This window comes from Lutra lutra, chromosome 3, assembly GCF_902655055.1.
Source record: "Lutra lutra chromosome 3, mLutLut1.2, whole genome shotgun sequence".
Taxonomy (NCBI): Eukaryota; Metazoa; Chordata; class Mammalia; order Carnivora; family Mustelidae; genus Lutra; species Lutra lutra.
In genome coordinates, this window is record NC_062280.1 from 177,136,649 (window position 1) to 177,153,982 (window position 17,334).

A 17,334-nucleotide genomic window follows, 5' to 3' on the forward strand; every position below is an offset into this window, starting at 1 on the left:
TGTAACCCAGTGACAGTTATGCAGATTTGTATCCAGAATGCTATCTTCAAATACTTTTATTTTTCTATTAAATTTTAAGCTGCCCACAAGAGTCAATTGAAATGCATTTAGTAAATCAGTATTAACCATATTGTCAATTTCCTATCTTTTCAATTTCATCATTTACTTAGAATAAACGACTCTTTTATTAAGAGCCATAAGAAAAATATTTCTCTTTTAAATAGTATGAGAATACTCATTTTTCTATTAATTTATTTATCTAAATTTAGTTACTAACTTTATAAAGTGTCAGTGTATTTTATAAACACTCTGGACTTATAAGTTTGACATTAACTCAATTTTATCTATAAACTGGATGGGGAAATATTTTGGTACAGTCACTCTTCTTTTAACCACTTATTTGATAGAAGGGAAAAAAGTAGCCCTCTTTCTTCCAAGAAAATAAAAAAGGAAATATTAAGTAGTGCTTTTCTGCTTACATATTGTGTATACCATGGTTTATCAACTTTAGCACTATTGAGATTTTGGGTCAGATAGTCTTTTGTTGCGAGGGTTGCTCTGTTCATTGTGGATTGAGCAGTATTCCTGGCCTCTACCCACTAGATAAAGTCAAAACCCCATATGATAATCAGAAATGTCTCCAGACAATTCCTGTGTTTGCTTTACTGATGAAAGTAATAAAACATTATGGAGAAACTTGTTAGAAATGGCCAAAAAGATGGTACAAAGGAAATCCCTCAGGAAATGGACCGTGACTTGTTATTATACTGGGAACAAGGGAACTAAGAGAAAAGTTGAGGTTCTGTCATGGTCTCAGAAGAGCAGCCATGGCACAAACCTTTTCATGGTAAGAATTCTAAGTTTCTGTGTAAGATACAGCATTTTCTGATAACTGTAGATATTTGGAGGGACTCTGAATTCTAGGGAAAGGCCAGAGACAAAAAGAAATTACAAAGCTTTTGTGCGGATGTATGTTTTCAATTATTTTGGGTACACAATTTATAGTAGAATTGTTGGGTCATACGGTAACATCATATTTAAACTGTTAGTGAATTTCTAAACTGTTTTCTAAAGGATTGCATTATTTTACAGTTCCACCAATACTGTACAATTGTTCAAATCCTTTGACCATTCATTTTTTAAAATTTTTATTGTTGAAATGCAGGAGTTCCTTATATATTCTAGATACAATTCCCTTATTAGACATAGGGCTTGTAAATATTTTCTCCCATTCTGTAGTTTGTCTTTTTAATTTTTTGATATGTCCTTTAAAACACAAAATATTTTAATTTGCATGAAGTTCAGTTGATCTATTTTATATATTTTCTCACTTACACTTTTGGAGTTATAGTTTTAAAAAATCATGTAACCTAAGATCATGAAGATTCATTTCTATGTTTTCTTCAAGAGTTTTAAAGTTTTAGCTCTTACATTAAGGTCTGTGTTCCACTTAACAATAATTTTAGTGTATGTAATTAGGCAGGAATCAAGTTTCATTCTTTTGCATGTAGATATCAAATTGTTCAAACATATTTGATTACAGGACTATACAGTCACCCTTGAACAATGCAGAAGTTAGAGGTGTTGATCAGCAGTTGAAAATCTGGCTATAACTTTTGACTTCTCCCAAATTTAACTACTAGAAGCCTACTGTTGACTGGAAGCTTTACCAGTAACAATAAATTAATACATGTTTTTTATGTTATATGTATCATATACTGTCTTACAATAAATTATGCTAGGAAAAAAGGAAACATTATTTAAATATTCACAAGGAACAAAAAATGCATTTATAGTACTGTAATATACTTATGGAAAAAAGTACATATTTTTGCATGTGAGTGGACCCACACAGTTCAAACCTGGGTTGTTCAAGTGTCAACTGTACTTTTCACAATGAGTTATGAAGTCAGCCTTGATAAAGTGAATTTACTAAAAATGTAATAGTTTTCAGACTCTCCATTCTATTCCATTGATCTGTATGTTGCTTGGTATGCCAGTAGCACCCTCTTCCTAAATACTGTAGCTTTGTAACATGTTCTAAAATGACAAAGTGTGGGACCTCCATCTTTTTGTTTTGTTTTGTTTTGTTTTGGTTTATTTTAAGATTGTCTATTTTAGCTTTCTTACATTTACATACAGATTTTAGAATCAGCTTAACAATTTCTGCAAAATAGGCTACTGGGTTTTGATAGTTATATTGGTTCTCTAAAATCATTTAAGAAATATTATAGTCTGAATAATACTAAGTCTTTTAATCTGTGAACATGACTCTCTTAATTTATTTAGGTCTGTAATGACAACAGTGATTTGGAGCTTTCAGTGTAGAAATCATATACATCTTTTGTTAAATTTATTTTTTGTTAAATTTATTCTTAGTATTTTAACATGTTTGCTGTTATTATAAGCGAAATGTTTTCTTAATTTTATTTTCAAAATGTTCATTGCCAGTATATAGAGAAAGAAATGATATTTATATTTTGATATTGTGACTGATGTTGGCAAACTTGCTTACTAATTCTAAACATTTTTCTGTGGATTCTTTAGAATTTTCCATATACATGATTATATCACTTGAAAACAGATATATTTGCTTCCTCCTTTCCAATTTAGATGGGCTTTATCCCTTTATTTTGCCTAATTGCATTGACTAGTACCTTCAGTACAATGCTGAATGAAAGGGGGAGAGTAGACATTTTTGGCTTATTCTTGATACTAGGGGGAAAGTCTTTAGTACATCACCATTAAGTATGATGTTAACTGAATTTTGAGTAGATATTTTTTATCAGGTTGATGGAAGTCCCTTATGTTTCTAGTTTCTTAATTTTTTCATAAAAGTTGGTTTGATATTGTCAAATGTTTTTCCTATATACGTTGAGATGATCATATGGTTACTTTTAATTTATTTATATGGCATATTACATTGATTGCATTTCATGTGTTAAACCAATCTTAAAATCCTGATATAGATAAAATTGGTCATGGTATATAAACATTTTTATATGTTGCTGGATTTGCTTACTGGTAGTTTATTAAGGATTGTTTTTTTCATCTAGTTACAAGTTTTTTTTTGTTTGTTTGTTTGTTTGTTTGTTCGTTTTCTGTAGTCTCCTTGTAATGTCTTTGTCTGGTTTTAGTATCAGAGTAATGATAGCCTCATAGGGCACATTAGGAAATACACTCTATTGTTCCATTTTTTGGAAAAATTTTATGATGCATTTATAGTATTTATTTTTAAAACATCTTGTCAATTTTACCAACAAAGCAATATAACCCTAGGCTTTTCTTTTGGGAATTTTAAAATTATTAATTTAATATCTTTATTAGTTATAAGTCTATCCTAATATTGTATTTCTTCTTGAGACAGTTTCAGTAGTGTTTATCTTTCTAGAAATGTGTTTATTAAATCTAAATGATCTCATTTAGTGTCATAAAATCATTCTTTTCCATTTTAAAATTGAACTAGACCACTTTGAAATCAGATTCCATACAAAGTTTGTTGTTCGTTATTGTTTCTGTTATGGTTGATCCTGCGCTACCGCTCTTTGCCTGTTTAGTGACTTTCCAAGATTAATTCAGGAAGGTTCATATTCTTTTGCATGTGTAGCTAGAAGAGTCTCTCTTCAACTGGCTAGTTTGAGATTTCCCTTGATTGCTTTGAATCAGTAAGACTCCCACCTTTGCCAAGAGGCTCTGGGTGTTTAGGCACACTTCAGTGCTCTGGCAGTTTCCATGTCCACTTCATCCCTTTTATTTCTGCCTGAATACTTCAAGGTCTGTCAGAAATGAGAGAGTGGTGCCTCTTCAAGTCTCTCTGGATATGCACACAACCCAACACATGCATGTGACCTTTTATATTCCCAGAAATCTGTCAGAAGTTTTCAAAGCTCCATGTGGACATATCATTCTCCAGATTTTCTTTTTTTTTCTTTTCTTTTCTATTCTTTTTATTCCCCTTTTTCCCTTTCCTTTTCCTTTTCTTTCCTTTTCTATTATTTTTCTCTTCTTTTTCTCTTCCTTTCCTTTCCTTTCTCCCTCTCTTTCTTTCTCTCTTTTTCTTTCTTTCTTCCTTTCTTTCTTTCTCTTTCTTTCTTTCTTTCTTCTTCTTCTTCTTCTTCTTCTTCTTCTTCTTCTTCTTCTTCTTCTTCTTCTTTTTCTTCTTCTTCTTCTTCCTCTCTTTTGTTTTTTTTTTTTTTTGGGGGGGGGGACTAGTTTCTTCATTACCACAATTGATAACACTGTCTCAGACACCTGTAGTGTTTATTGATAGCTGCTGATTATTCTATAAAAATGTTCTCAGTTGTGATTCTTTTCCACTGAACAGATCCTAAGTCAGATTTAGTAAAGAACTAGCCCCGTTAAAAAAAAAAAAAAAAAAAAAAAAAAACTAGTCCTGTTAATTAAATTATTCTAGGGAACTTTTAGGCAAATAGAGAAAACATTACCTAGACAATTCAGGCAACTTCCACACCCTTTTTGGCTTCTCCAGAAATCCTAGATTACTGACTTTAAGGATATCATGGAGCTCATGGTAAAAGTAGGATGGAAAGAGAGATTAAAATATCACAAATCTTTCTGTAATTGCTGAAGCTTACTAAGATTGCTCTTATTATTTAGATTCAACCATTTTCATTTATTATTTTTTATTGTTATTTATTTATATTATTAACATATGATGTATTATTTGTTTCAGGGGTATAGGTCTGTGATTCATTAGTCTTACACAATGCACAGTGCTCACCACAACACATACCCTCTCCAATGTCCATCACCCAGCCACTCCATCCCTCCCATGCCCCTCCACTCCAGCAACCCTCAGTTTGTTCCCTGAGATTAAGACTCTTTTATGGTTTGTCTCACTCTCTGGTTTCTTCTTGTTTCATTTTTTTTCCTCTCTTCCCCTATGATCCTCTGCCTTGTTTCTCAAATTCCACAAATCAGTGAGATCAAATGATAATTATTTCTCTAATTGACTTACTTAGCATAATACCCTCTAGTTCCATCCATGTCATTGCAGATGGCAAGATTTCATTTTTTTGATGGCTACATCATACACACACACACACACACACACACACACACACACACACACACACATATCTCCTTTATCCAGTCATCTGTCGATAGACATCTGGACTCTTTCCATAGTTTGGCTATGGTGGACATTGCTGCTATAAACATTGGGGTACAGGTGCCTCTTCGGATTACTACACTTGTATCTTTGGGGTAATAGTGCAATATCTGGGTCATAGAATAGCTCTATTTTTAAATTTTTGAGGAACATCCATACTGTTTTCCAAACTGGATGAACTAGCTTGCATTCCCACCAACAGTTTAGGAGGGTTCCCTTTCTCTGCATTCTCGCCAACATCTGTCATTTCCTGACTTGTTAATTTTGGTCATTTTGACTGGTTTGAGGTGGTATCTCATTGTAGTTTTGATTTGTATTTCCTTGATGCCGAGTGATATTGAGCACTTTTTCATGTTTCTGTTGGTCATTTAGGTGTCTTCTTTGCAGAAATGTCTGCTGATGTCTTCTACCCATTTCTTTGATTGGATTATTTGTTCCTTGGGTTTTGAGTTTGATAAGTTCTTTATAGATTTTGGATACTAACCCTTTGTCTGATATGTCATTTGCAGATATCTTCTCCCATTCTGTCAGTTGTCTTTTGGTTTTGCTGACTGTTTCTTTTGCTGTACAAAATATTTTTATCTATATGAAATCCCAGGAGTTCATTTTTGCCCTTGCTTCCCTTGCTTTTGGCAATGTGTCTAGGAAGAAATGGCTGTGGCCAAGATCAAAAGGTTGCTGCCTGTGTTCTTCAAGGATTTTGATGAATTCCCGTCTCACATACAGGTCTTTCATCCATTTGGAGTCTATTTTTGTGTATGGTGTAAGGAAAAGGTCCAGTTTCATTTTTCTGCATGTGGCTGTCCAATTTTCCCAACACCATTAGTTGAAGAGACTGTCTTTTTTCCATTGGATAATCTTTCCTGCTTTGTCAAAGGTTAGTTGACTATAGAGTTGAGAGTCGATTTCTGAGTTCTTTATTCTGTTCCATTGGTCTATATGTCTTTTTTGATGCCAGTACCATACTGTCTTGATGATTATAGCTTTGTCTGGAATTGTGATACTACCAGTTTTTTTTTTTCCCCCAATATTTCTCTATTTGGGATCTTTTATCATTCCATACAAATTTCAGGGTTTTTTATTCCATTTCTGAGAGGAAAAAAAAAAAAAACAAATCTTGATGGTGTTTTGATAGGGATTGCATTGAATGTATAGATTGCTCTAGGTAATGTAGACATTTTCACAATATTTGTCCTTCCAATCCATGAGCATGGAACGTTTTTCCTTTTCTTTGTGTCATCCTCAATTTCTTTCATGAGTATTCTAAAATTTTCTGAGTACAGATCCTTTGCTTCTTTAGTTAGATTTATTCCTAGGTATCTTATGGTTTTGGATGCAATCGTAAATGGGATTGACTAATTTCTCTTTCTTCTGTCTCATTGTTGATGTATAGAAATGCAACTGATTTCTATGCATTGATTTTATATCCTGCCACTTTATTGAATTCCTGTATGAGTTCTTGCCATTTGAGGGTGGAGTCTTGGGTTTTCCACATAAAGTTTCATATTTGCAAAGAGTGAGAGCTTGACCATTTTCTTGAATGAGTGTTCTTCAGATTGTTGTAAGCATTTGGTGATTCCTAGAATTCTAAAAGAATTGGTTTTGACAATATTTGCCAGAGTTCTTATTGTTTTTTACGAAGGGGATAATTTTTGTAGGTCCCTCTGACAATCCAGAAATACTCCCCTTTCTTGAATCTTCTGAATTTATAACAACAAATATGTTATCTATGACCTCCTAATTATCAATAGATAATTAAATTGTAATTGTGCTGGTTAAGCAAGAAAACATTTCACAATCACTGCTTAAGCATTTTATAGATGGTATTAGGTAAACAATCATATTTATGTTACTGCAAAGAAGGCTATCTAAATTAATATTTATAAAGTGAAATTACATGGCATAAGGGAAAATGAAGGTATAACAAACTTGTTGTCTGTGTGTCATTGAAATATATCAATTTCCAGGTTTAGTCAAGAGAGATTTAATTATAAGTGAAAGAAACAAACTTGTCATATACTGCATTTGGTATGTATTTTTCCCCAGTGACATTCAGACACAGCTTGAGTGATTGATAATCTAATTAGGCACATGTTTAGGTCAACATAGGGAAAATAAAGCAATAAATTATTAATCACAATAAGAACTGATAGTTGTTTTTTTTTGCTATTTCATGCACCTGCTTTATTATTTTTTATTATCTTCTACTGCAATTAGGGAGTTGGTGGAGTAATATAACTTTTTCATTGTGTAGGGCTTTGAATATCTTTTAGGTCTTTTCAGATATTGATCATAGCTTAAAAGATATTTATAATTTAGAACTTATTCCTAAAATAATGAGAAAGCCTTGATCCTGCTTTCATGAGCAGTTTTCTATACATTTATATTCCCTACCAATGTCACCCAAAAGAGTTTAAGATTCATATAAGATTTTGATCAGGACATTTTTTATTTTAAAAATGTAAAATGTGCATGTAAAAAAAGAACATTGTATATCCTTTTTTCTCATAAAAAAGAAAGAAAAGTTAAAGCTAAAGAGAAAGAAAGAAAAGACAATGTATTTCAAAAAACAACTCATAACATAATTCTATTTTCAAAAGAAAGTTGCATTTACTTTTAAAATAGAAAATGCCTATAATTAGTAGGTGCTCTGGAAATACAGGTCATATAAATACTTCCCATTATATGAATAAAGTCTTAGAAGCAATATTAAATTTTCTAAAAAAATAAAATTAAAAAATGCTATTTTTTTTATAGCTCTACCAGATTCTCTAAAGCATAAATATACACACAATATGTGTTTACAAACATAGGTTTCTTTTAAAACAATGAATGCTCCGGGTGCCTGGCTGACTCAGTCAATAGAGCATATAACTCTTGACTTTAGGGTCCTGAGTTCAATCCCCACAGTGGACATGGAGCCTATTTTAAAAAGAAAAAAAAAGAAAAAAGAAAAAGAAAAAAGAAAATGGTGAATGCTTATGAAACAATTTTTTTTTTTTTTTGAGTGGAGAGGAGAGGGAGAGGGAGAGAAAATCTTAAACAGTCTCCATGCCCAGCACAGAGCTGAATGCATGTATTGATTTTATAAACCTGAGATCATGACCTGAATCAAAATCAAGAGTAGGACATTTAATGGACTCAGCCACTCAAGCATCCCACTCATGAGATGTTTTAAACAGGTTAAAATTACCCCAGTGGGTCTTATCTTAATGACAATGAAGAATTAGCAGTTTGTTATTCCATTAATAGTTTGTCAACTTCTTGATGTTTTAAAATAAATGTTCACGGGGCACCTGGGTGCTCAGTGGGTGGCTAGGTGGCTCAGTGGGTTGAGCCTCTGCCTTTGGCTCAGGTTATGATCCCAGGGTCCGGGATGGAGCCCCCCATTGGGCTCTCTGCTCAGCAGGGAGCCTGCTTCCCCCTCTCTCTCTGCCTGCTGTTCTGCCTACTTGTGATCTCTCTCTCTCTGCCAAATAAATAAATAAAATCTTTTAAAAAAATAAATAAATAAGATCTTTAATAAAATAAAATAAAATAAATGTTCACATTTTGCATTTTAAAAATAAAAACATTCTAAGAAAGTGAATATAGGGGTGTTTGGGTAGCTTATTCAGTTGTTAAGCCTCCAACTCATGGTTCTGGCTCAGGTCATGATCTCAGGGTTGTGGGAACAAGCCACACATGGAGCCCCTCCTGGGTCTCTGTGCTTCTGTGCTTCTGTGCTGGGTGGAGTCTGCTTGAGAGTCTCTCTCTCCTTCTCCCACCCCTGCATTCTCTCTCTCTCTCTGTCTCTCTTAAAGAAGAAAGAAAGAAAGAAAAAAAGAAAGAAAGAAAGAAAGGGAAGCAAATATATGAATTTGTTTTGAAAATTAGTTGAAAGTAATAATTACTTATGAGTGAGAAGTTAACTCCTTCTTTTGTCCATATTAAAATATTTTCTGATTTACCTTAAATTTATTTTTTCTTCCTATAAATATATATGCATATATAATTTGGGTTCTATGAACTGATGACACTGTTTTTGAAAACAAAATTTCAAATTCTATGATACACATAATTGAATATTGAGTAAATCAGTATAAAATTAAATTTGCATAAATTCAAGCATATAACTACTATTTCAACAAACCTAAATCAATTAGTTGAAAACAAAATTTTAGTAAAAAATGGACAATTTTTATGTCTTTATATGAGAGAAAACATCTGAAATATTGCTATAGTATGGATAAGGGTTCACATTTTCAATTTTCATCCAGTGTTGGCAACACTAAATGCATAACCTTTGGGTGTTTAGCAAATCATGGTTATTAGATACAGTTATATAGTGTTAGCCTAGTTATAATTTGCTGAACAAATTTACTCACCTTTTGATCACTTACCTAGTATTTTAGAATTTGTAAAATTATATAAAAATTATTTTAAGGAAAAGTATACACCAGACAAACTTAAGCTCACATCTTGCATAACATATTAGTTTTTTACAGCTGTCCGTTCTTACCAATAGAGACCAACACTCTGAAGTTGTAGTTTTATTGCAAATTTCTCATTCTCAATTAAATTTCAGCATGACAAACTGAGACATAGCCAGTCAGATCCCACTGGGCTCATTATTCATTTTGTTCAGCAGCACTGCAGGGCTGATCTGAACATAAAGATCACACTGGCTTTAAATAGAATTCCACAGAAGGCTATATAAAGTGAAAGAAAATAAAAGATCCTTGTACATTCTATGTATGGTACTCAAAGGAGAAGAATTCGTTTTATTCTACTAAATTATTGTTTTTATTCCAATATCTTAAATAAAAATACCTTTCCAAGGCTTAAATTTCATAGTTGAATTTCCAAAGTTACAAATGCCCCAATTTTATGTAACTTAACATCTCATAGAGAGTGGTTTGTACAAATAGATTAAAAAAAATATACTTTAATCGATTGTTCTTAGAAGATTAACTACTATGGCATAATTTTAGAATATTAGAAAAAGCTGTAAAAACTTATCCAATCCCTACATTTAGAAGAGAACTATGATACCTACATTTTAAATAACTTACTTTTTTAATGGGAAATTTTTCACTAGATATTTCTTCCCTCCAATTAATTACAAAAATCAATGCAATAATACAACACTTTTTACAGGGAGGGGGGCAGTGAGAGAGTGAGAAAGACTCTTAAGCAGGCTCCATGCCCAGCACAGTGGCTAATCTCAGGACCCTGAGGTCATGATGACCTGAGCCAATATCAAGAAGCAGACATTTAACCCACTTAGGCACCCAGGTGCCACAGCACAATTTTTACCAAAACTACTACTGACACTTCCATATTATCTATGCTCACCACAAGTGTCGCTACCATCTGATATCATACAACACTATTACAATAACATTAACTATATTCCCTTTGCTGTGTCTCTTGTCCCTGCGACCTACTCATTGTATAACTGTGCCTCCAACTCCCCTTCAGCTGTCAAGCCCATACCCCGCCCACTCCCCTCTGGTAACCATCAGTTTGTTTTAAGCATTTATGTCAGATTCTGCTAAAAATCTAGCCTATTTAGAGTTGGTGACTTAAACGATGGCTGAGGGCTTATTTGTTAAGCCAAAACGTGTGACAGTTTACGAGTTCTAAGAATAATCACTTTCCCACCCCAAAATATATTCCTTTTACTTAAAACATCACCTTACCAAAAACAAACAAGCAAAAGCCTCTCATTTAATGTAGACATATTTTTAAGAGTTCTACCAAAACATCAAATGGCCTATAAAGTTATTGAGACATGAAAAGAAACCACTGATTCCACAATTAAAAGAAAAAGGCAAAAGTGAAAATAACGATTATCTGAAAAAAAAATTGGCATGCCCTCTAAGTTTTAACACTAAATATAGATTTAGTATCAGTAAATTTTATATGGGTAATGTAGTATGGACCAGGCCCCTTAAATAGATAATAGGAAAAATATTAAACATTACTAGCTATTTACAAATCAGTGTGGATTAGTCTATTAATATCTATTAATGCTAAATAAAGGACTTTGTGACTAAGAAAGAAAGGATCTGCATTAAGGACACTTAATACCTCAGATGAAGAAAAGGTCAAATAATGACAAAACTACTGAAAAGGAAGCAAGGATAAGAAAAAAAAAATCACAGTTTTGCTGAAGTCTAGAGCCAAATGTTATGACCATGCATCTTTTCAAATATTAAATATACTAAATCTATGAAAGGTGTGTCTTTTCTAAAAAGTTAATGAGGAAAGTGTAGTTAACTGTATTTTTCAAATGTTCTAGAATAAGATTTAAAGATGAAAAATGCCTTAATAACATAAAAATATTTTATTATATATCTTGCCATTATCCAGATAAGTTAGATCCTCGGCTTAGATATTAACAGAACAAATAATATCTTACAAAATATAGGTGATGAAAAGATTATGAAAAGTTTCAAAATAGTCCAAGTAATGTCATAAGAAACAAAATGCTATTTGGAATAAATGTATACTTTCTTGTATACTAAACATTGATGGTCTTCAAGAAGGAAAAATGGGGTCCTATTATCAGAACAAATACCTGTATCATGTTAGAAGTCTTTCCTATTAAACTATTTAAAGAACTCCAAAGTAAACTACTTAAAGAATTCCGCAAATACGATATATATTTGAAATGACTTGCTATTAAATTACTTAATAAAGAGGTTATTTTAGTAGTTTATTTTGTAATTGGTTGTGTGGACAAAATAAATTATCGTAACAGTTATTTGAAGTCATAAAGTTGTGTAATAGTTGTGCACAAAGGCATAACCAAAATAATGAGAGCCTTAGGGGCACCTGGGTGGCTCAGTTGTTTAAACCACTGTCTTCCACTTGGGTCATGATCCCAGGGTCCTGGGATCCAGCCCTGCATCAGACTCCCTGCTCTGCAGAGAGCCTGCTTCTCCCTCTCCCTCTGCCTGCTGCTCTGTCTACTTGTGCTCTCTCATCCTCTCTTACTCTCAGTCAAAAAAAAAAAAAAAAAAAAAAGAAAGAATTATTTTTTTCCTATTTCTTTCCTATTTATCTTTGACCAAAAAGATTATGAAGAAGTTAATTTAGTGAATCATTAAATATTATATATACTGATGCCCCAAATATTTAAAAAATAGGATCTTCACCATGGAAAAATGTGGAAATGTTTTAAATAATATCCATGATGTTTTTCATTTGACTTATTTGTGTCTGCATTTACTTATAATCTTCTACTACCTTGGACCTACTTCTCAGTCTTAAATCTTTTATTTTAATGGGTCAGAATTTTTTAAAAAAAATACAAAGATTAGAAAAGAGAAGGTGTTGGAACTTCTTGGAAGGAGGACTTCTTGAAACAGGTGGTCCTTGGGAGACCTAGTGTGAACAAGAAGTGGAAGCAGATTTTATGGAAGAATTGTTTAAAATAAAGTGATTGCAAATATCAAAAAAAAAAAAAAAGTATTTTCTCAAGGTGACTCTCTCTGCCTATGTTCCTTGGATGGTTTCCCAGAAAGGAGGAGCTGAAAATATCCCATACTTCTCCAATAGTGTTGCATTTTCTAATGGTAGAAGGGCTAAATGTAATTTACTAGCCATGAAACAGAATGTTTTCCTAAATATTTATAAAGACCTATGGGAGATAATGAAGTAAAAAAAAAGTTTCATAGTAAAATATCATTGAGGAGTAAGGAAAACGAAATATCAGTGATTCCAAATGTGGTGAATTTGTTATGCATATTGAAAATATTCAGACTCTACAAGCAGAAGAATCTCCTTATCTATGATTTGGATAATAAAACTATTATATAGAGGGGTTGAGTACGTTGTTCAAGATTATACAAATAAGAGATTGCTAAAAGAGGATTTGATCCCAGGAAGTTCATGTTCACAATACAAACTCTTAATAATTTTGTATTGCTTCAATAATCAGACCCATTATTATTATTACTACACTTTAGAAAATGACTGTGGAAAAATAAAGTCATCCGACCATGGAACTGATGCACTGACTGCAGAGATAAGAAAGAAATATTGAATATTTTTTTCTTTTATGAAGTATTAAGATAGAATTATCTCTGTTTTCAACTCTAAATTAACAAAAACATGCTGAAATGCCAGGTCATGTCATCTTAGGAATATTATTAGAATTCCATCTCTTTCCTCTTCTAAGTTCTCCAATCTGTCATTTAAAAATGCACATCACACCAAGGGCTGATAACCAAGATCTATAAAGAACTCAAACTCAACACACAGAAAAGAGATAATCACATCAAAAAATGGGCAGAAGACATGAACAGACCTTCTCCAAAGAAGACATACAAATGGCTAACAGACACATGTAAAATGTTCATCATCATTAGCAATGGGAGATTCAAATCAAAACCACACTGAGATACCACCTTACACCAGTTAGAATGGCCAAAATCAACAAGACATTAAACAACAAGTGTTGGAGAGGATATGGAGAGAGGGGAACCCTCTTACACTGTTGGTGAGGATACAAGCTGGTGCAGCCACTTTGGAAAACAGTGTAGAGAAATTAAAAATAGAGCTTCCCTATGACCCTGCAATTGCATTACTGGGTATTTACCCCAAAGATACAGATGTAGTGAAAAGAAGGGCCATCTGTATCCCAATGTTTATATCAGCAATGGCCACAGTTGCCAAACTGTGGAAAGAACCGAGATGCCTTTCAATAGACAAATGGATAAAGAAGATATGGTCCATATATACAATGGAGTATTATGCCTCCATCAGAAAGGATGAATACCCAACTTTTGTATCAACATGGACGGGACTGGAAGATATTATACTGAATGAAATAAGTCAAGCAGAAAGTATCAATTTTCATATGGTTTCACTTATTTGTGGAGCATAAAGAATAACACGAAGGACATTGAGAGACGGAGAGGAGAAGGGAGTTGGGAAAAATCCAAGGGAGAGACAAATCATGAGAGACTGTGGACCTGAGAAACAAACTGAGGGTTTTGGAGGGAAGGAGTTGGGGGGGGGAACTGGGTGAGCCTGGTGGTGGGTATTGTGGAGGGCATGTATTGTATGGAGCACTGGGTGGGGTACATAAACAATGAATTGAATGCTGAAAAATTAAATTAAATTTTAAAAATGCACATCATAATAAAATACAGAACACCCAAAAAGAAAACTCATGATGGTTTTTTCAAATAGTCTTACACTGATATCTAATAAGTTCCTTCCTTTCCAAATGTAACTAGGTCAAGTTTGGATATGTGATCTACCTTAGCATTAGAAATGAAGATTATCAACTACTAAATCAGGTCAGTGTGCATTCCTAAGCAAGACTGACAGAAGCTAAAATAGTTGCAAAGATCAAGAGATTACAGATTTAGAATTTAGCTTTTCTATGGAAGTGGATGCATACATTGCAACTATAACTTTTCCATGTTGTTAGACATAATTTTCACATCATAAATTGGTTTGGCAACATTTTTCTTTTAATATTAATTGAGGAAGTCTCAGATCTTCAGCTTCATGTGCTGAATGAGATTAAATAGTAAACACAGTAAATGCCTTGCTTACATACTAGCTGTCAATAAGAAAGAAACTCATTGGATAAGGAAAGAGATCATTTATTAAAACAAGAAAAATATTTGTAAAGAAATATTATTTAGTGTACTTAAAATAACTGAAGCATATATTTTACTGTAGGAAGTTTTACTGTCATTTTTGTACTACCAAAACACTATTCTAAAGAAACCAACTTTATTCAGATGTTGTAACTGTTAATCCTCATCCTTGCCTAATACTTTAAGCAAGGAAAGCTAATCTGGATTTATGTCATCTGAATAATGCCCTATAACCAAACAAGATGTAATCTTTTACTTTTTCTACTTGAAATCTCTATTTCCCTTTCCCTTTGCTCTCAGCTGTCTTCTCTTCCCTTTCCACAAATTCCATCACTGCAGTTAAATATACAGAAAATCAGGGAAAGAGAGTAAATAACCAACACACAACAAATTAAATCACAGTAGTTTCATTTCTAAACATTTATTGGAAGGCCCTCCTTGGATTTTTAAATACTCATTTCTGAATTTTGTTTAAGAAAATTCTGAAGCATAATGTAGTAAATACTTTTTTCTTTTAAATATGACATAAAAATTCAAAAACACATAATTATCTTAAATAATATTAAGCAATCCTATGTTCTTTAGTCACTATTTTGCATAAATTCTGAATTATGCATTTTCACCGGGTTTAGCTATTTAACCAGGGATGGGGAGTTACATACTTTTTGAGAACTTGTTATTAACATTACTAATTTGGCTTAAACTGAATACAACCATAAAGAGACATCAAAGTATGATCCTTGAAGACTGCTTCTTATTAAGATTTCCCATATTTTCAGATCCTCATTTAAGGCCAGAGGAGGGAGCACTTTGTACTTTCACATAAACAGTATGCAAGTCTTTCATTAAATTTTTAACATTTGATAATTTTTTGGCTTAAAACTCTAAGTCACTCTTCTTTCTCACCTTCCTATCAACTCTAGTATAGAATAAAACAAATTTAGGACATTTCAAAGATGTGTATGAGGCTTGCTTAAATACATATGATGGAAGTAATAATGTTACTTAAGTGTTCAAATGTGATACTGGTATCTTATGAATATTTTCTTTCAATACCATTTTATTAAAATGTATGTATTTGCTTATTTTCTGAAAATAAGCATTGGTATATACATTATAAGATATAGTAAATGCAGAATTTTATAAAATTATGTTCTCTACATTTGGTAGATACAATAAGGTTTTTGTTGATATCATGAGACCAATAATACTACTTTATGATCAAGGCTCCTATGCTATTTCCTCAAAAGATTCCATAGAAGGGTTGGTGTCTGGGTCACAGACTTCATTGGCCTATTGCAAAATGTGCTATCAATTTAGATAAAGTCAAAGAGGTCTGTGTTCTATGTAGTGAATATGAATTATAATTCTTCTTTTGAATAAATATGTTTTATTTTGAATATTTTATATATCCTAATTTTCCAGGCATAGAGTGTATCACATTAAAAATTAAAGTACTCTGGGCGCCTGGGTGGCTCAGTGGGTTAAGCCGCTGCCTTCAGCTCAGGTCATGATCCCAGAGTCCTGGGATCGAGTCCCGCATCGGGCTCGCTGCTCAGCAGGAAGCCTGCTTCCCTTCCTCTCTCTCTGCCTGCCTCTCTGCCTACTTGTGATCTCTCTCTGTCAAATAAATAAATAAAATCTTAAAAAAAAAATTAAAGTACTCAAAAAATTAAAATAAACTCAAAGTTTTTTCATATAAGAATTGTCATCTAGTATTCATGCAATGGAAAAATAGTTCCATGATTTTATCACATAATTATTATAATCTACATTTTTTTATGGAAAGGAAGCATTACAAGTCATGGTCTATGAGTTTCCATTATGTGTGAGAACTGCTCACAATAGTACCTTAAGTGTTAGAAGCTACCAATGAAGTGAAGTGAAGTGTAATCTGATTACAACATCCAGAAAGAGTCCACTCTGCACCTGGTCCTGCGCCTGAGAGGTGGCGTGCAGATCTTCGTGAAGACCCTGACCGGCAAGACCATCACCCTGGAGGTGGAGCCTAGTGACACCATCGAAAATGTAAAGGCCAAGATCCAAGATAAAGAGGGCATCCCCCCTGACCAGCAGAGGCTTATCTTTGCCGGCAAGCAGCTAGAAGATGGCCGCACTCTTTCTGATTACAACATCCAGAAAGAGTCAACTCTCCACCTGGTTCTCCCTCTGAGGAGTGGCTGTTAATTCTTCAGTTTTGAATTTGTAGTGCCCAATGATGGCATTGCTCTGCACTATAGCCATTTTGCCCCAATTTAAGTTTAGAAATTACCAGTTTCAGTAATAACTGAGTCACTGGTTTTCTCAATAGCTGTTCAAAATATTAATAAAAGTTTTGTTGCATGGTAAAAAATAATAATAATAATAATTAAATTAAAATTAGACAGAACAAAATAAAGTTTCTAGTAAATTGCTTCAACCAATATATATTAAACACATCGATTAGTAACTCATCATGATTGATACATTAAATATATGTAATTTTTATGTATATCAGTTATACCTCAACACAGCTAAAAGTAAAGTAAAATCTAAAATCTGTATTGCAATTTCATATATTTTTTTTAAAACTTTGAATAATAAGGGCGCCTGGGTGGC

General features: G+C 32.9%; 1 protein-coding gene across 1 annotated transcript; it reads left to right on the plus strand.

Annotated features, from left to right (window-relative positions):
- Window positions 1-16,629: 16,629 nt before the first annotated feature.
- LOC125095331 (ubiquitin-like) lies at window positions 16,630-17,089 on the plus strand (the record flags this gene model as incomplete). The annotated part of the gene is made up of 1 exon (XM_047721632.1): window positions 16,630-17,089. A coding segment is annotated over one exon (294 nt), but the record flags the coding sequence as incomplete, so codon positions are not given.
- Between the last annotated feature and the right edge of the window lie 245 nt (window positions 17,090-17,334).